Below are 21,064 nucleotides of genomic sequence, written 5' to 3' on the forward strand. Positions count from 1 at the left end.
ATAAGAAATTCTGGTCTCTGTAAAGCAACACTCAGCATTCTAAGTCTTAATACAAGATGTACTCACTTAAACTAGTCAGGGAAATCAGCAGACCTGATAGGGATTTTTTTTTTTTTTTTTTGAGGTTAAAACACTGTACTGCTGGATTAGACTAATCCTTTGAAAGATTAGACATAAATTGTTGTGTTGAATTTACTTAGTAGTTTTACTTTTTTTTTCCAGATGGGAAGGATTCCAAGTGCCTTTGGATTCTCTCATCAATATGATAGCCAAACAGAGGAGAGTTTAACGTGCCATATTTCACATGTTACTATATCCTCATCCAGGAGTAAGAAGCCTGGATGTCCCTGATAGAATCAGATGAAGGATTTAAGTAAAGTCAGTCTTGAAAGAAAAACATGTTTCAGTTTCAAGGAGGGGAAAAGACAGACAAACAATAGCTTAAGGTAAAGAGTTGTGTTTTAAGAAACAGGAGGGGCCTGAAGCTTTTTAACCTAAAATAGCTGATTTGGTTGCTGGTTTTAATTTTTCGCTCTGAAAACAGAAAATATGTTAACCAGTCACCCATCTTGGGGAGTAATAAAATGTGAACCCCAAATTAGCACTATGTATCTCTATAGAACAGTCTTGAATTAGTTCTTTTCCCAATGGTTGAAAGATACGAGCATCAAATAAAAATCTGTGATTACTAAAAAGCATTCAATGTGGAAAATCTCTACCAAGTAATATTTTCATGGTCAACCAGGCTCTTTTTTTGTTGTGTTGTTTTGTTTTTTTAAATAATCTCTACAGTGAAAAGTAAACCACCTTTTTCTTGAATTGGAGTTGCTGTCCCTTTTCCTAGAAGGTCCCAGTTTCAAAGGGAAGACTGCCTTCTTGAAGGTACCTTACCTATCATTACTTCTGGCCTAAAAAGAAATTGAATAACCAATTAGACTGTGAAGTAAAAAAGAGGTTTCTATGACGATGATGAATTCTGTGAATATTTGAACTAAACACTTTGGAAATTACCAAATGTATGACTGAAGTACTTCTGTTTTCTATTTGAAAATATGAATTACATCTATTTCACCCATTCAGCTCAACAAACTAAGGAACAAACACTGACAGAACCAATACAATCTATTTTTTGTGGAAATATATCTGCTTGTAATGGTGCAAAAAAAATATAGCAAAGATGCCATAAGTGAAAATTTTCACCTATGATCTCTAAAGGGGCGTATTCATAGACCACACTTACAGATGCAATATAGAAATATGGACACTGGCCCTCTGGAATATCAACAACATCATTATCTGTGGCAACTTCAAAGGTCTCTTAGAAAATGTGGCTTCACAATTCCTAGTTTTCCCAATTATCTTATTAAAAAATCTATAAACACGCATTCTTGATCTGTGATAATAATTTGACCTTTGTCGTCCTCAGTCACCGTGCATCTCTGGCCCACTGGGGAAGACCAGGTGTGCTGGGGGGAGCTGCTCCCGACTGGACCGATCCCTGCTGACTCAGTCTCCTCCGCAGAATGGCAGCCAGCCTTTGTCTGGTCTCGTTTACTGAAGATGCTCGACCCCTGGGAGGATGGGGTTGGGGGAGAGTGGGCAAACCTGAGCCACTGAGCCTCTTGGACTGAGGCGAGGTTGGGGAACTGGTGGGTTTTGACACTCTGTGCAGGCTGGGGATTTTGATTCCTTTTCCAGAGTTCAGTTTTGTAAGGCTCCTCTCTCCCTGATTACTGACCACTGCAGCAGAGGAGGTTAGGCTGCCCTGGCTAAGGGAACACGGTGATAAAGGTGAACTTCCACTGAGTTTCCTGAACTCCAGGAGCTGTTCTCTGGCTTGGCTCAAAGCCTCTGTCAGTTCAAAGCGTTCTTCGCACTCCCTCCTCACTGTTTCCTGAAGAAAAGTGTTCTGAAACGAGAAAAGAGGGGGGAATGCATCCCTAGCTTTAAACTGTACATATGGAGAGTTATTGGCAATATAACTAGAGAACTGAACCGGAAATCAGAAGTCTTGTCTTTGACTGTCTTTGTGGATACTCTGCCACATGGGACAGACAAGTCAAAAACGCGAATGATTTGTGAAGCAGGAAAGAACTTTAAGAGGACATCTGGTTCAACCCTTGAGTTTGCAGAACAAGAAACAAGAGCCAGGACCACTCAGATGGGTAATGGGGGGCTGCGGCTGGAACCCAGAACTTCTGATGGCTACTTTAGTGGGGTTTCACCTTGTTGGCACGCATGATGTGTAATAGCTAATATCTGTAGGGGCAAGTATGTTATTTTACAATGAAGGTAAATTGCAGTACATAAGATAAAATTGCTTGAATTATAAGATTGAAAGAATTGAACATATCCGCTATGATATTCAAATAATAAAATCAGTTACTTTATATAATGCTTTCTCAGTAGAACTTAAATATACTGATCATTTGCTATTTTGTAAGATATATATCAAAATAGGGGTGCCTGGATGGCTCAGTGGGTTAAAGCCTCTGCCTTCAGCTCAGGTCATGATCCCAGGGTCCTGGGATTGAGCCCCATATTGGGCTCTCTGCTCAGCAGGGGGTCTCTTTCTCCTCCTTCTCTGCCTGCCTCTCTGCCTACTTGTGATCTCTCTGTCAAATAAATAAATAAAATCTTTTTTAAAAAGAGATATATCTCAAAATAAAGAACATCTTTTGCTTTTAATTCCATTCAGCAATCATTTATCAAGTCACTAGAAGCTGTAGTGGATACAATACTTGCTCTCAAGAAGTCTGCAGCCTCGTGAGTTTGAGCAGAGCTTTCTTTTTTTTTTTTTTTTTTAATGTCTCTTAACAGAATTTGGAGCCAAGGGCAAAAGCTATGGAGTTGAAGAGAAGGAATAACTTTTTTTTTTTTTAAAGATTTTATTTATTTGACAGAGATCACAAGTAGACAGAGGCAGGCAGAGAGAGAGAGAGGAAGGGAAGCAGGCTCCCCGCTGAGCAGAGAGTCTGACATGGGGCTTGATCCCAGGACCCTGGGACCATGACCTGAGCCGAAGGCAGCGGCTTAACCCACTGAGCCACCCAGGTGCCCCAGGAATAACTTTTTCTTTTTTTTTTTAATATTTTATTTATTTATTTGATGGAGAGAAAGGTCACAAGCAGGCAGAGAGGCAGGCAGAGAGAGAGAGGGAGAAACAGGTTCCCCACTGAGCAGAGAGCCTGATGCGGGGCTCTATCCCAGGACCCTGAGATCATGACCTGAGCCGAAGGCAGAGGCTTAAACTACTGAGCCACCCAGGCGCCCCCAGGAATAACTTTTTAATAGCCAGAACTATCCATAGGATACTCTGAAAGGCTGACTCTCACGTGATTGGGATATACTGGAGCAAATGCAAGCTTCAAATATGTGACTAGACTAGAGATCACTCAGGCCTCTTTCAATTCTGTGACTCTACAGTTTTAAAGAGTTACCCATCTTTCATCTATGGAATTCATCCAAATTACTTCAAGGCCCATGGTAAGAATTAAGTCTTGGACCTTTCTAGCCTCCTGAAGTTCATGTCTGTCTGATGTCAAAAAAGAGGTTGTACAGTAAACAAGGCAGCTTCACCGTAGCTACTTCAAGGTAGCTCACAATTAAAATGATTGTGCTATAGGAGTCTTTGACTAAAGTGAATTTCCATCAGGTTATTGTGTTTGTAAAACTATCCAAGGCATTCCCAACTCTGACTCTCAGCAGGAAGTATCCTCTTAAGGCTTTACTGACTAATCTGCTGTCAGTGGAACTAAATAACAAAGCATCCAAGAAACTAGTATCTTCCTGTATTTGAGTTTCTTGTGATTATGATCAGAATTCTATTCAATTCCAAATTTGGTAATCAGCATTGAAGAATATGGCACAATTCCAGATTAACAGTTGCTCCATAATTTTCTCTAAAATCAGCAGCATGTCCCGGTCAAACAAAGTCTCATCATTTACATATATTAGTAACACACATATGTGTTCATATAATCACATATTTTTAAAAATCATGAGGGTTAAGTATTTGGTTCCAGTTAGGTTGGGGTTTTCTTTGTTGTCGTTGTTTTTCTTGTTGTTTTGGGGTTGTGTTTCTGTTTAGTTTGTTTTTTGAGGAATTGGAGACCAAGGATGATGTTTGTGGCCTTCTCTTCTGGTTTTCATTAACTCTACCTGAAATTCTTGTTGAAAAGGTAAGGGAGGGAGGGCTAGAGAAGATTAATCAGTTGCTACGTTAGGTGTCATCTCATTTCCTGCTCTCAACAACTATATTTGACAAAGAAAGAAAAAGAAGCCCCACTGCTTATGTAACTTGCTGAGAGTAACCCAGCTCTCAAGTGGCAGGGCCTTGCCTGCTTCCAGAGCCCTGCTCCCATCTGCCCAGGCCTAAATGAATTGTCTAATTAGTTATATCAAGCAGGTACCATTTTGTTCTATGACACGGAAACAATAAAAAAAAAAGACATTTGGTTTTGCCCAAGTTTTCTAAACATAATCTAAATTTTATTTTAAAAGGCACAACCATCAATGTATTATTTTCTCTTTACTAGTGAGTTAGCTGGCAAAACCTGTTGAAGTGTTTAGATATAAGAGGTTTCCAATATCTTTGTATAAAAAATCTCCTGATTAAGAAAGCTGTAAGAAAGACAAGTTTATTTGAATATATAAAAGAGTGAATAGCAGTTAACTAATGAGGTCAACAAATTGGTGACATGAATAATAAGTCCACCAATATGGAAGGATAACATGATGGGTGGTGTGATGACAGGAGCTCTCATTAAAAGAAAAAGAAAATTCAATCCATTTACTAAAATTAAATTCAAGTCTGAAAGGAAGGGAGCAGTGTTCTATGGAAAACATCCATTAAGCAAGTCACTTAAAAGCTATTTTAGGCAAGTGACACTCTACTGAAGGGGGAAATGCAAAAGTGGAGTGAACCCAAAGATGTCCCCATAGCAAGTCTAATGGGAGCAAAGTGCCCGCCAACTCCAGACTGAACTTTGGAAGGGCTGCTGACCATCTTGGTCTGGGGCCCACTGCTCTGGAACTCATCCTTCTTCAAAGCTATTAGCTTCCAGTACAAATTTCTCTTTCTACTATTACTTCCAAGCCAGGAGGACCTCAGAACTGAAAAATGCCTGCAGTTAGAACTATTTTTGTCTTTGCCACAAACGCTGTGAAATCTCAGGTGAATCTCACAATATCTGTATATCCTCTGCTACCTCCTCTTTTTTGGGGGGGGAGGGGGTTGCTGAGAGAGAGGGATTCTTCAGAGAGAATCCTAAGCAGGCTCCAAAGCAGAGGCTGAAACAGGGCTTGATCTCACAACTCTGGAGATCGTGGTCTGAGCTGAAATCAAGAGTCAGACACTTGACCAACTGAGCCACCCAGACCCCCTGCTACCATCCTCTTTTAAAACTGAGGTTACAACTCAGTTTTGTAAAACAGGCAATTCAGATGCTATAATTTATTCAACTATGGAGTAACAAAATGGAAATAGAACACATCAAGTTGAGAGGATTGCTATGTCAGGGGTGGACTGTGTGTGACAGGGTATGACAAGAGCACACGTGGATGGGGCCAATACGTAAGTCAGTAAGGCACATTACTGGAAAATTCCATCATGTGTGGAAAAGAATCATTCACTTGTGATTAGATTGCTTTCAGTGATTTAGGCAAGATGTCTCTTTTGGGGCTATGTTTTTGAAGGTGTATTGTTACAGGGTTTTGTTGTTGTTGTTGTTTTTTAAAGATTTTATTTATTTATTTGACAGAGATCACAAGTAGGCAGAGAGGCAGGCAGAGAGAGAGAGAGGAGGAAGCAGGCTCCCCGCTGAGCGGAGAGCCCGATGCGGGGCTCGATCCCAGGACCCTGGGATCATGACCTCAGCCGAAGGCAGAGGCTTTAACCCACTGAGCCACCCAGGTGCCCCTTGTTACAGAGTTTTGATGTGTGTTTTCATTGAACAACATAAGGAAAATGTATAAGACGGAAGTGCTGTAAGATTGAAAATCCTGGGCAAACTTGAGAATAATCAGCGAAGCCGTAACATTATAAATGTTTCAGGTAAAATTATCTTTGGCCATATCTTAGCATGATAAAATGGTTTCAGCGGGTTGTAATTAAACTGTAAGTCAAAATGAAAAGGGAGACAAGAGCCAGGTGAAGAAGGGGCAGTGGGGTTTTCTAAGGCAAAGTAGACAGGGAATACAAACGCCTGGCAGTGCGACAGGGAGAGGCACATCTTGGGATGACACGTAGCTTAGTAGGTCTTAGGCGCAGAGTGCAGAAGGGGGAAGAGAGACCAGGACTGAGGCAGAGAAGAGTGAACAGGGTCAGATTGAAGATGACTTTAGTAACATGATAATACAAGAGTTTTACCTTAATTCTGAGGGCCATATGGAGTCACTGAAAGGTTCATTTCAAGCAGGGGGCTGGCATGGTCAAATTTGCATTAAGGAAAGATCCGTTTGCTAACACTAGGGAAAATGACCCCAAGTAGGGCAAGATGGGAGGCAGGGAGGATAGGAGGCCATTATTTTCACAGAGGAAATTCCTATCCCACGTGCCCCTTGATTAGGGTGGCCTGGGCATGAAAGAACTCCTGTTTCTGGGTTCTTAAGCTCTGTTGATGGTGAAGAGCATTATCTATAGATGGGTCTATAACATTTTCAGATGAAGGCCCTTTGAGGGGGTTTAAAATATGGCTGAATTGCATTCTCATTGGGTAAGTAAATGTCAAAAAGAAAATATAAATTAGCTCACCATCTGTTTGAAATTTCTAATATTAAAAAATGGCCAATTTTAAAATTTCCCCCCATTCTTTGCAGTGTAAGTGTGGTTTATTTTTATGTTTGTTTTCATTTTTATCCTTAGCAACAGCTGGATTGTTTTCAATTCCAAAAACAGTGGAAGAAGCAAGAGAAAGCTTTGCTGGCTAACTTGATTCCTCTGAAGGTGAGGGTCCCATTTGCGATGGCAATCAACTGAATCTGGCAACTGGGGGAACATGCCAGGAAAGCAAGTCCTCCGTGAAGAATGAGCACAGATGGGTGTCTTTCTTTGTGCTTTATACCCAGTGAGGTCTGAACCAGTCATGGAATGATCAGATTATAGTTTTCATCCACCCAGACTAGATATGTCCCAGGGTGAGTGGATGGCTGAACAACTCAGGGCTGGGGCAGGGAGGGAACCCTGGGGGAAGTGGAGACAAAGGGAAACTGTGGGAAAAGTGTGGAAATCAGAACGATGAGTAGGAGCTACGTTTCCATTTAAGGCTTCTGGTGAACTAATCTGATCAGTCCAAAACATTGCAGAAAAACAGTGAAAATGGCCCTTTGGTAAGACAGGAATGAGAATCTGAATATAGTTCCAGATAAGAAGTAAGATAGATGGATGTTGGGCTTGTTGTTCTAAAATTGCACTCTATACTCACAAACATAATGGGCACTGTGAAATCACTACCGCTAATATAGCAAAACAGAAGTAGCAACAGGGAAATAATCCTTTGGACTAATATGCTTCAAGAGCAGATTTTCTGAAGGGGGAGAAAGAGCCCATGAAGGCACAGAGTTCAGGATTCATTGTTCTAGGTCAATAATCTACTAGGAATTTAATTGATATTAATTCAGTACAACAGAAACAATTTTTTTCTCATTCTGTCAATTTTCTGGCATCTATACTTTGCATCAGGACAAATGGTCTCCAATGTGTAAAAGGCAGTCTTGTTTAGATCTCGCTCTCCACTGCTGAAGCTTCCCAGTCTGACCACCACACTCTTCTCTGTCCCATGCTCCCCCAGTAAGGTTCTCAGGCTGTCACCCATCCTCCCTGCCAACTTACCCTAGGAATAGCCCCTCACGCCTAAAAGCTTCCCCAGTTCTCCCCCTGCTCCCTGGGGAGCCTGAGGTTAGAGAAGAGATTCAGATGTTTTAATTGTATTTGGTCCCAAAGTTGATAACTACTCATTGGTTGATATACTAACTGGTACTTTGTTTGCTCATAAATGGGATTACCAGAGAAATGTGTATCATTTTATCTATATCAATTGAATATGTAAATATAGAATATGCACATCTCAAAACTAAGCAAATCCCTCACACACACAAAAAAAGCTATCTGTGTTTGCAAACAACATGTATTCCTCAAATTTAATCTTGAGTTTACATATATCCATTGTTGCCAGATTTATTAGTAAACTTTCCTAAATAAATGAGTTTTCCTTTTTAATAGATATTCTCTTCAAAAAAAAATTTAAAAACCCCAAAAAGTTTTAAAGTCATCCATGATCCCCAAATTTTTGAAAAATATAAGAAGTGAAACCCTGCCATCTCTTCCTACCCTCCAGAAGTAATCACTGTAGATAGTGTGGGGAAAATTCTTCTTTCACTTTTTCCTATCACCTCTCTGTGTCTGTAGCCCTATAGAGCAAACTCATGCACTCTCCTTTTTTGTTTTCTAAACAAAATCATATCCAAGATGCCAAGAGATGATTAGGTGAATGAACAAAGCCAACAAAAATAGCTATTGTCAAGAAAGCAAGTACAAACCTATAATCCATTAGCCAAAATTTTGACATCCACCAACTTCTGAGAAGAAGAATTTGTGTAACTCTTAAGTAACAAAATGTAATTGAACTGATAATCTTTATTTCACTCAGTGGGGTTATTCCTATGCTTCAGTGCAGAAATATTGATGTCATTGCGTGAGAGGGCCCATCCTAGATCTCTGGGGCATAGATAATTTACTAATTTTCTAAAATATGAAATAATTTGAATTTCAAAACCTATCTGAAACCAGCGTTTTGTATAAGGGATTGTGGCCCCATAGAAGTTGCATGCTCCCTTCTTTAAATTCTTTTTCTCCTTAGAGTCCTTGCTGGTATTTCCCAGCTTTCCTCCTCATTAGACATTCCTTCTCTGATGCCATTGTTGGATTCTCCTCTTTGCAGTCTCTAAAAGTTGGAGTGCCTGTTCTCAACCCTCTATTACTTCAATTTCCTGGGATCTCATTCAGTACCAAGACTTAAGTATCAGCTACAAGTGGCTGTCTCAAAATCAATCTTTAGTCAGCCTTCCCATGAACATACTGCCCATTTAATACCTCCATCTGGATATCTAATAGACACATTAAGATTATTTTGTGCCAAATCAAATTCTTGATATTCTTCCCCAGTTGCATTCCTTTCCTAGTGTTTCCCATCTCGGTAAATGGCACTTTCACTCACTTCGTTGCTGACATTCCAACCTTTGGCGTCCTCCTTGATTCCTTTTCTGCTTTCACATCATCCAACCCATCAGCAATTTTTGTTGCCTCTACCTTGAAAATATATCCTGAATCTGGCCACTTTTCACCCTTTTCATCACTATGACCATACATGCATTTCTAGACCTTTTCAAGAGCTTTGTAATTGGTGCTTCTGTTTTCATTTTTGCCTCTCTTCAACCTATTTTCTTCACAGCAGAGTTATCCTCTAGAAATAAATCATATCATGTCACTGCCTTGTTCATAATCTCCAGGTGGCTTTCCATCACACTAAGAGAACAATCCAAAGTCCTTGCTGCAAGTCCATAGACTCCACATGAATTAGTCCCTCCAACCTTGCTTTCTACCTCTGTCCTCCTTGCTCACTAAGCTTAAACAATGCTTGCTGACTTCCCTGTCGCGGGCCGCGACAAACCGACCAGGAAACGTGAGGGTAAGAGGATGGTGAAAAGAAGTTAAAGAGACAAAGTGATGGGGACAGGAGGGACACTGAGGAGGATGTCCAACAGTGCCGTTTATTCAGGGCAGCGAGGCATTATATAGCTAACAGAAATAATTACAAAGAAGTGTCCATCATTAGCTAATTACGGGAAGAATTTGTTACATTCGCATGAAACCCTCCAGACTTCCCCATTAACAACTTCTCAAGGTCTAAAGGCAGATCTTCCAAGGCCAGTGGTCTTTGTCTTCAGATAATAATTACAAAGAAGTAACAACAAACCTGAGAGTGTTCTTTGAGCTGTGCTGGAACAGCAAGGACCAGTCAAGAATTTAGGACCCCACCCAAACTGCGCTCATCTCACTAGTAAACATGTGGGAAGTCACGTAGACGAGCGTGCAATACAAAGCACAGACCCTTTCTCAGTGCAACTCAACTTTTCCGTCCTAATAAGCCTTTTGTTAGGCTATTCGGACTTTAAAGGAGACACAAGTCAGGGCCTGGTTTGGTCCTCGTCTCAAGCCTTATGGTGGCCTCCCACACTTCCCTGTGGTTTCTCCAAGGTTCCCAAGATGTTCTTGGCTGCAGGGCCTTTACACTTCACATTTCCTCTGCCTGGAATGTTCCTGTCCTCACTTTAGGTCTGCTTGAATATTATCTCCTCAGACAGTCCTCTGACCACAGGACCTCTCTTTCAGAAAGTATCCTTGCTCTATTTTTCTTCTTAACATCTATTTTTTATTTTTATTTTCTAAAAATTTTATTATTTTGAGAGAGAAAGAGAGACTGAGAGAGAGAGAGAGAGAGAAGGCATGTACTTGAGTTGGGAGAGGGGCAGAGGAGGAAGGACAGTGAAAGGGAAAGAATCCCAAGCAGACTGTAGTGAACTCAGAATCAGAAGAGGGACTCAATTCCACGACCCTGAGATCATGACCCGAGTCGAAACAAGAGTAAGATGCTTAACTGCCCAAGCCCAGGTGCCCCAGCATCTATTTTTTAAAAACCTTGCTACATGTTCTAAAACACTGTCTTTTATCCTATTCTCTGCCACTCTTTCTATTTAGGTCCTTTTTATAAGTTACTCTTTTCCATTGTTTTAAATTATTTTTTAAAATTAAAATAATATCTAACACATATTTAAAAATCACAATAGTACTACAGTATAATGAAAAGAAGCACTCCTTCATACTTCCAAGTCTTATGTCTCAGAAATAACCTTTTTCAGGTTTTTAAGCAGTTTCCTGTGATATTTATTTCCATATTCCTAAATAATAACATTATGGTTATCTCATGATTTTTCAGTTTTGAAGTCATTATCGACCAGCTTCATAGAATGGAAAATGAAGATTTAGCTTCCTATTCTAATTCCTAGTAGATATTTCATGGTCCCTCCCAAAGATGTTTCTCTTTTCCTGGGAGAAATTTCTATCTCAATTTTATTGGAAAATCTTCCCAACCTCCATCATGATTTTTAGTCAAATCTATATTTTACTTTATATGATTATAGTATATAAATATTATGTATACCTGAGCCATGCAGTGTACTACGGTTACATTTTCCTTCTTGTATGGTTTCCTTCCAGAGTTAATTATTGTACCACTATTTATCTGCTTAGGGTTCTAGGTGTTGATTACTAATTTTTCATCAAACCCACTTGTAGAAATGTAAATATTTTCAACATGTTCAAATTCTCCAGGTAATCCAGCAGCTTCTCTTTGTTCTTGGAAACATACTTCTAAAAACCCTCCGTAATTCTGACAAACCCATCCTGTTGTTCTCTAAGTCTGGTGCCCTGCTGTAATTCTTGGATTTCTCCCTACTATCGTCCTGGGGATTCTCTCCATTTCTCTCCTATGTTGGAACTCTTACTTCCTGATTCCTGTATCTTCTCCTTTCTTATTTTGTTCTCTCATTGTGGTGTCATATATCATCTGATAACTTCCCAAGAAAGGCTGCAAAGAGAAGTACCATTTTTGAGAACTCTAATATCTGAGAATATCCTTATTTGACACTTGCTTGATTGATTTGGCAGGCTATAGAATTCTAGGTTGAAAATAGTTTTTCTTCAGAATGTGGAAGCCACTGTCTTCTGGTTTCTACTACTATTGTTAAGAATGCTAAGGCCATGTTGATTCTTAATCCTTTTTAAGTGACACCCCTCCCCCCACCCTCCCCAACCCCCAACCCAGAAACTTTCTTAAGTACTCATGTTTATCCTTAAGTATTGCTATATCATGATGAAGTGCTTTATGTGGTTGCTTTACCATCCATTATAGAAATGTATATCCTTCAGTATGTGGAAATGATCTTGATTAGTTTCTGGATAACTTTCTTCTACTTTCTCTGCTCTCTCTTTCCAAATCTCTTCTCATTTTCTTTTCTTTTCTCCATTTCTGCTTTTTTCTTCTACTTTTTTTTTTTGCCTTTTAGTTTTATTTTTTTATCTTTATTAACAAATAATGTATTATTTGCCCCAGGGGTACAGGGCTGTGAATCATCAGGCTTAAACATTTCATAGCACTCACCATAGCACATACTCCCCCAAGTGTCCATAACCCAGTAACCCTATCCCTACCTCCCCACTGCCAAGCAACCCTCAGTTTGTCTCCCTCCCGATCCCATCTTATTTCATTTTTTCTTTTCTACCACCCCACAACCTCCCACCCTGCTTTTCAAATTCCTCGTATCAGAGAGATCATATGATAATTTTCTTTCTCTGATTGACTTATTTTGCTCAGCATAATATCCTTTAGTTCCATCCACATTGTTGCAAATGGCAAGATTTCATTTCTTTTGAGGGCTGCATTATACACACATACACACACACACACACACACACACACACACCCCACATCCTCTTTATCCATTCTTCTGTTGATGGACATCTAGGTTCTTTCCATAGTTTGGCTATTGTGGACATTGCTGCTATAAACATTGGGGTGCACGTGCCCGTTCGGATCACTACATTTGTATCTTTAGGGTAAATACCCAGTAGTGCGATTGCTGGCTCATAGGGTAGCTCTATTTTCAACTTTATGAGGAACCTCTGTGCTGTTTTCCAGAGTGGTTGCACCAGCTTGCATTCCCACCAACAGTGTAGGAGGGTTCCCCTTTCTCCACATCCTTGCTTTCTTCTACTTTCTGGAAAATTTATTCACCTTTATCATCTAACCCAAGTATTGACTTTTTTACTTCAGCTCTTACATCTTAATAGTTATTCTTACTCTTTACTCATAGCCTCCTCCTCATGTTCTAGGGATGCAGTGTTTTTTCTTTTCTCTCTGAGGATATTAATTATGCTCTTTTTTGAAGCTCACATTTGCTCCCTGCATTATTTTGTATCTTTTTCTTCTGAGTTCTTTTTTGCTTATCTGTTTGATCTTTGTTTCTGTCTCAGATTAGAAGTATTTCTAAAACTTTTGGTGGTCTTTTGGCTGTTCATGTTTTTAAAAATGAGTCTCCAAAATGTTATTGGAAGCTACATGAGAGTTTATGTGGGGGCTTATTGATTTGCTATACTTCTTGGTGGGTAGATAAGACATGACTATTATCATTGCACTGGGAGACCCCAATTGTCAGGATCCATAGGTCTTGTCTTGTCTTGTCTTTTGAGCCATCTGATTTCTCCAGAGAGGACACTTCCAATTACCTAGCTGTTGATATATAAACCTAGTTGTCTGTGTTCTGGGAAGTAAATGGGTAAAGTGGAAGAGGAGGTCTCACTCTTCAAGATAAAGACTTTCATTCCACCTTCTCCCACATTCTGCTGTTCTGTAACCTCAGGTCCAAAGCCTCTCACATTCAGTTTTTCTAGAATGTAAATCTTTGGTATCCTGCCAGAATGGTGAGTGAGGGTTGCTTAGGGGTTAGGGAGGGCGTATGAGGATCTATCTGTTCCTCTTACATTCATACAATCCCATTTTCAGAGCCGCTCTTCTCTCTTTCAGAAGGCTCTGGTATCTCCAATTCCTGAGCCTTTCCAGGGCTGTGTCACATAATCCTTTTAGGGGTTCACCCCAATCCCCACAGGCATTAGGTTTTAACATCCTACAGTCTACTAATTACTTCTGAATTATTTTCCAAAATTTGATCAACATCTTTTTCATCTGATGTCAACTCCTTCCTCTCCTGTTCTCTTTTCCTTATGGATGTATTCACACTGTCATTTTAGTGCTGTTTTGAGATGAAGCGTAGATAAACATATGTATTCAATTCTCCATGTTTAACCAAGAGCATTCCTTTTTATCTTTGAATGTCTTTGGGTTTCATTAGATGATTAGAGAAACTGATAGATTTTAAAACTTTTGGATTTATCACATTCTTCCTCTGGATTACAACAAGACCCCTGACAGTAGGGTGGGGCGGAGCCATACTGTCCTCACAGGACTCATATAAAGCTAGTAGGAAGGAAAACTGGCAGCAAGAAGCATGTGATCTATTTTAACCTAGTTTTAAATGATGATGTTCTGTTCTCTAACATATTAAGCTTCTTTTCTGACTTCTTTCTTCCTTAAAAAAATATTTCAGGGATGCCTGGGTGGCTCAGTTAGTTAAGCCTCTGCCTCCAGCTCAGGTTATGATCCCAGGGTCCTAGGATGGAGCCCTGGATCTGGCTCCTGCTCAGCGGGGAGCCTCCTTGTTCCTCTCCCTCTGCTGTTACCCCTGCCTGTGTTCTCTCTGTTAAATAAATAAAATCTTTAAAAAAATTATTTCAATTTTTTTTGTGTGTGTCTTCTCCCTATGAAAAACTTTCATGGGCCCTCTTTTCTCATTCACATTTTCCATTCAGTTTTACGTTCCATTTTTTCCTCTTATTCACTTGCGCCTCTTGTTGCTCCACCTTCTAGACCCCCATTGTCTCTGTGGACACTCTCCAATAATTCACGCAGGGATGCCCATTTGCCCTTTAGAGGCTCTGGCTTTCCTCCTATCCTTGAGAACATTCTTCAAACAATTAAAAGCAAAGTCCACCCATTGTCTGACCCCTTGAAAGAAAATAGGACTTTCCTGTCCTTAATTAGCTTCCTTATTAGACCATTAATTTATCTTCATTCTAATGAGAATTTGCTCTTCACTTAAATGTTTCTTTATTTCTCTAGAATCTGAGAAATTTCAAGTGTCTGGAATGTATGCTCAAAATAATAGTGTTTTTCACTTTACATATTACCACCTCTTTCTGGCTCATAAATCCTATCACTTTTATTGTCTCATTTCCTCTTTTTTATAAGAATATTCTGGACTTTGGCATGCTTAACCAGAGAACCAGCCTTAGTTATTTACTCTTACAGTTCAATGGTAATTATTTAACTTCTAATGGAAAATCTAATCTACCTTCCTTCCTCCCACCCTAGCTAAAGGAAGTCTATTTCCAGGATTGTCCTTAGGTAACTTTACTTTTAGAATGATCCCTTTCTATTCCCCAGTAATGATCAATGATTGTTTATGGGCCAAACTAGTGTCTTGAATATTTCAAAACTGTGCATTAAAAACACAAACAAACTCCATCTCTAAGGGGCTTCTTCTTCTAACTAATGAGCAGGAAGGGCTTCACATCTAGCTCCCTTTGTCTGAAAAAGAAATTCATGCTTCACTTTTAATCTAGCTTCTCTTGCCAAAGTTACCTCTAGTGCCTCTGAGATTGGCAGCCTCCAGAATGGCCCCCACTTATCCCGCCCTCTTGCTTATTCACCCCCTTGTGCAATCCCTTTGCCTTGAATGCAGGCTGGACTTAACTGACTCATTTATAATGAACAGAATTTAGCAGAAGCACTGGGATGTCACTTCTGAGATTGGGTTAAAGACTGTGACACCCTCTCTTGCACTCGCAGTCTTGCCAGCTTGCTTGCTCTGAGGGAAGCCAGCTCCATGTGTAAGTTGTTCTATGGAGAAGGTCCTTATTGTGAGGTACCGAGGGAGTCCTCTGACCAACAGCCAACAAGGCGCTAAGGCTTTCAGCCCAACAGCCATAATAAAATGAATCCTGCTAACAACCACAAAGTGAGCATGGAAACAAACCCTCCTCTAGTTGAGCCTTCAAACAAAATTGTACCCCTGGTCCCCTGACACCTACCTCATGAGAGGTTTTAAGCCAGAGGTACCCAGCTAAGCCACATTCAGATCCTGACCCACAGAAACTATGAGATAGTAAGTGTTTGTTATTTGAAACTACTGAATTTGAGAATAATTTATTGTGTAGCAAGAGATAACAAATACAGGTCCTTAAGGCCAATTTTTAAGACTTTAGTCTATGCTTTTTATATGTTAAGTCATTCTTTCCTCTGGATGTCAATTTTTTTTTTTTTTTTTGGGAGGAAGTTGGGGAGATCAGAGGGAGAGGGAGAGAGAGTATCTTAAGCAAGCACATACATCAGTGCAGGGCCTGATGTAGGGCTCGATCTCATGACCCTGAGATCATGACCTGAGTCAAAATCAAGAGTCAGATGCTTAACCAACTGAGCCATCTAGGTGCCCCTGGATGTCAATTTAATTACTCATATAAGATTGTCTTTAATTTTTTTTTCGAAAGCATGCAATGGCAGTTGTCAGTCTTGTTCATAATTGCAGAGATTAGGGCCTAGCACAGTGCCTGGTGCCTACACAGAGGCTCAGTATATACTTACTGGATTCAACCCTTCTATTTCTTCTGCTTGTCTTAGAGGTTACTCCTTACTTTCCATATTGCCATTTCTTTGGTGATTTAAGAGTTAGAAAACCTGCTGGTCTAATTGCCTTGACCTTTCTTTCCCTTAAACTGAGGCTCCTTCTCTAGAGCTTCACTACTGCTGTCTCACTTGAAGAAAACCCACATCGCCTCTCTCCTTAGGGTTTATTCAGTGGAACTGAGTCCATGTGTGCTTTCCCTTGCCCCTCCTGCCTGGCCTGTGAAGCAGTTCCTTTTATCAGGGAGGCTGTGCTGCTGTGTGTCAGCAGGGGACTCTCAGCTGACCCCCTAAACATCTGGAGAGGTAAGTAGTGTGCTTAGTGTTATTTTAAAAGGAAGGAAGGAAGGAAAGAAGGACAGAAGGAAGGAAGGAAGGGAGGGAGGGAAGAAGGAAGGAAGGAAGGGAGGGCGAGAAGAAGGAAGGAAGGAAATGAAATGAAATGAAATGAAACCTGGAGATGTTGAGTGCTAAGCCTGAGGGTCACTTTGAAATTTAGAAGCAGAATCACTAGAATTCAGGTTTCCTGAAATAGGAAACATTGTAGCATGGAAATTCAAATATGAATCTTGGCTCCTTCATGCTGTGTGACCTAAACTGCTTAGCAGTTCAGAAATAAGAGTTTTTAAGGAAAAAAACTCAAATCAAAATAAGTCTATTCCAGTTTAAATAAAAACATTGCTTAAATAATCATGCATACATAAGAAAGAAGACCAACACATGTAAATTACCTTATAGTTTAGGTTGACAGAAAGATAAAGCCCAAAGAGAAATTACTTTTAAAATATATTGTCCCAGGGTTCCCAGGTGGCTCAGCCAGTTAAGTGTCTGCCTTTGGCTCAGGTCATGATCTCAGGGTCCTGGGATAGAGCCCCACATCTGGGCTCTTTGCTCAGCAGGGAGTCTGCCCGTCCCTCTGATCCTCCCCCCCCACCCTGCTCACACACTCCCTCTCTCCCAAATTAATAAATAAATATCTTAAAAAACAAAATAAATTATTTTCTGAACTTAAGCAGTAGGTGCTCTAAAAGTTTCTTTAGCAAAGATTTAATGTCCAAACAAATAAGACATACATACACAAAGATTTCTAGTCTCTGAAGTTTTAAATGGTCATTTACAACAGAGTAGAACTGGGTGCCAGGAAACCATAGAGATTATGTAGTCCAGTGAATTCATTTTATAGAAAAGGAAGCCCAGTGCAGAGAGGTTAAGTGACTGCCTAAATAAGAACACAACCAGGATGTAATTCCAAGTCCCTGACTCATAGCCCCCAACTCCTTGAGTGACACCAAGCTGCCTTTTGTGTTTCTGTCTGCTTGTCTAGCTTTGGGAAAGAATGTGTGCTCCTTCACTAATGGCGATGCCACCGTCCTCTGCTCCCTACCTGTTCCTGGGACTCGTTAAACTGCTGTATCAGCTGTGTTTGTGCCAGCATTACTCTTTCTAGCTCATCTGACTTCTGCTGCATTTCCTTCCTCAAGTCCTCCGAAACAGAATCATTACTAGCAATTTCCTTCTTCAAGCGGGATTCAAATTCTGCAACCACATTTTTCAGGTTTTTGATTTCTTTCTCCTTTGACTCAGAATCTTCAGTGTAGCGGATACAAGATTCACGGAGTTTTTCTTCAAGGGTGGCCACTTCCAGCCTTAGCTCTCTGGTAGCACCTGTGATTAAGTCTGATATCTGTAAGATAATATCTTGTATTAGGTTGTAGGCAATATCTCTAGGTAACCACAGAATTCTTAAGGTTCTAAGAGGTTTATTCTAAATAATCAGTGTACTTGTCTGATCAAATGAAAACAAATCCTATGACATTATGTAGGTCTCCAAGATTTTCTTTTTAAAAGTTAAGACTAAAATGTATTTTTATCACTTTAAATGGAATTGCAGATTAATCACTTGGGCATCCTTGGAAATATATAAATCTGTGTCTGGATTGAGCTACCAAGGACAGCTCAAGTCTTAATCCAGGTCTGGATTCAGTATGGGGTGGCTTTGGGACCTAGAAATACCTGATGTTTGGGGATGCATGTAGTGAGCACCACAGTTATATTCTACTCATACCATAGCAATCAGGTTTTTATTTGATATATATTTTTTTTTATAAAAAATGACTGGAGGTACCCCAGACACTACACCTTCTAGAGCAGCACTGCCCAGTAGACCTTTCTGTGATGACAGAGATATTCTGCGATGTCCAATATGGTAGCCACTAGCCACAGGTGCCTACTGACAGTACTGTATCAATATATGTTTAGCAACTGATTCACACACACACAAAAGCCAGATTTGTATCTAGTCTCCACGGTATAAATATTCTCACCACGGCCAACTCCAAGGTGACATCACCAATTGCTGAGTTGGGAAGAGAGGCACTCAATGGCTTTGGTTTGCCAGTACTAACTGGCGAGCATTTAAAATGTGGCTAATGTGACTGAGGAACCAAATTTTAAATTTTGTTTAATTTTAATTAATTGAAATTATAGTTGCCACTCATGGCTAACATATTAGACTGTGCAATTCTAGAGACTACCAGAACAGTTTGAAAATATACTGTCTCTGTAGGTGGTACTTCTAGATAAAGAGATGAGAGAATGAGAGATAAAGAGATGAGAGAAGATGAACAGCTTTTCCTGAGAGTCATGGGAGCTTTAGAAGGGAAAAGGCTGCTTGTTTTCTTTCTCCTTAAAAAACAAAACAAAGAACAGAAAACAAACCAGGAAGAGCAAAGCTGCTTCTGATGAAATACACCCTTATTATTTATGCTATGGATATCATCATATTATAAATATTAGTACAACCAGAAACCAGTCCATGAAGAATCTGGAGAACATTCAGAGAACAAAGTTCCAAGGATTTTGTGAACTATTACTTAAGTGTTATGTATCCAAAATCCGTTTCAAATGTTAAATTTACATTAAGAGGAACTTCTGTAAGAAATCTATTCACACTTAGTAACTTCAAAAATTAAATTAATATTCCATTATATTCAATTAATCCAGGAAGGAAGAGGATCTTTGCTAGGTCTGAGCAGTCGTTTCCATCATTAAGAGGAGAGCTGATACTGAACTAGATCAGGTTATCCTCAGGAGAGAAGACTCACAGAGCCACAAATGTGTTTTGATCTCTTCAAAAAGGGAGTCAGCTTTTAAAAATCAAGAGAATTTACTTACAAAATCTGGGTTTATGACTTCTTTTGGAAAACCATAACCCTTGGCAACCCCTGCCTTAAGAGGCCCCTTCTCAGAGAAAACTAGTCTAGAAGAGGTAGAAATTGGGTGAGCTGAGACTTCAAGTTCCCAGCAAATGCACCATTATCCCAATAGAACATTATTTACAAAACACAAATTCAAAGATAAAATTATTAAGAATTTCAAGACAACATTTGCAGAGCATTAAACCCAATGGGCATGAGGCCATTTGAGTGTGGGGCCCTGTGATATTGTAATTGTCATATACTCACGTAGCTGGCCCTGCTTATCATTCACAGTGCTATTGAAAAGGCTGTACCAGGGGTGCCTGGGTGTCTGCCTTCAGCTCAGGTCATAATCCCAGGGTCCTGGGATCGAGCCCTGTGTTGGGCTCCCTGCTCAGTGGAGAGTCTGCTTCTCCCTCTCCCTCTGCTGCTCCCCCTGCTTGTGCTCTCTCCTCTCTCTCTGTCAAATAAATAAAATCTTTAAAAAAGAGAGAGAGAGAAAAAAAAAGAGAGAAGGCAAGGCTGTACTGTATCTCTTGTATACCTGTAGAGGCCATTAACTCTCATTTGATACATAATTTACACAGACTGTTAGTGAGTTTACTCAAAGTATGATTTCCCCACTGGGTCTTGGTTAATACACACATATATACATACACACAAACATATGCATATACACGAAAACATGCATATATATGACGCTGAGGTCTTATAATAACATGGCAACCTAAACAAAACCTTAGATTATGGTTAAGGGGCTTCTGGATGGTTCAGTTGGCAGAGCATAGGACTTTGTCTTGGGGTTGTGAGAAATTACTTAAATTACTTAAATTACTTAAAATTGAGAAATTACTTAAAAATGAAATCTTTAAAAAAATTATGTTTAGGACATACCGTTTCAGAAATTATGAAGGAGAATTATGTTCTTAAAGTATTTCCCTTCATTCAAAAATATCTAGAATTGGAAATATTCGCAATTGAAAGAGATAGGCTTTAGTTGTTAGCTTTAGTTGTAAACAAAATGTTAATTATCATTATCATTATCATTTGATGTTGGATATTTGAAGTATTGGAATATCTAACCATGCTAATTATTAGTTATGTAATTTATGCTCTTTTATTTTTGTTTATTTATTTTAAAGATTTTATTTATCTGAAAGAGAGAGGGAGCATGAAGTGGGGGAGGCACAGACAGTGAGGGAGAAGCAGACTCTCCACTGAAAGCTGAGCCAAACCTGGGATTGGATCCCAGGACCCTAAAATCATGACCTGAGCCAAAGTCAGATGCTTAATTGACTAAGCTACCCTAATGTCCCTAATTTATGCTGTTTTAAAAGTAGGTTTATTTGAGGGCACTTAGGTGTCTCAGTAGGTTAAGCATCAGACTTCTGGCTCATGTCATGATCCTAGGGTCCTGTGATCCAGCCCTTAGTGCACTGTGCTCCCTGCTCAGTGGGGAGTCTGCTTCTCCTCCCCCCACCCCCATTTCTGATCTCTCTCTCTCTCTCAAATAAA

General features: G+C 39.8%; 1 protein-coding gene across 3 annotated transcripts in view; it reads right to left on the reverse strand.

The window, feature by feature from the left end:
* Nucleotides 1-592: 592 nt before the first annotated feature.
* The window catches only part of LEKR1 (leucine, glutamate and lysine rich 1), a 298,468-nt gene continuing 277,996 nt past the window's right edge, over nucleotides 593-21,064 (reverse strand). For all 3 annotated transcript variants that reach the window (XM_046002022.1, XM_046002020.1, XM_046002021.1), the window contains 2 exons: nucleotides 17,737-18,036; nucleotides 593-1,909 (listed from right to left, as the gene is read on the reverse strand). In XM_046002022.1, the coding sequence (XP_045857978.1) occupies nucleotides 1,427-1,909; nucleotides 17,737-18,036 (783 nt within the window). In that variant the 3' untranslated portion in view covers nucleotides 593-1,426. The remainder of the gene's footprint in view (nucleotides 1,910-17,736; nucleotides 18,037-21,064) is intronic.

This window comes from Meles meles, chromosome 4 (genome assembly GCF_922984935.1).
Source record: "Meles meles chromosome 4, mMelMel3.1 paternal haplotype, whole genome shotgun sequence".
Lineage (NCBI taxonomy): Eukaryota > Metazoa > Chordata > Mammalia > Carnivora > Mustelidae > Meles > Meles meles.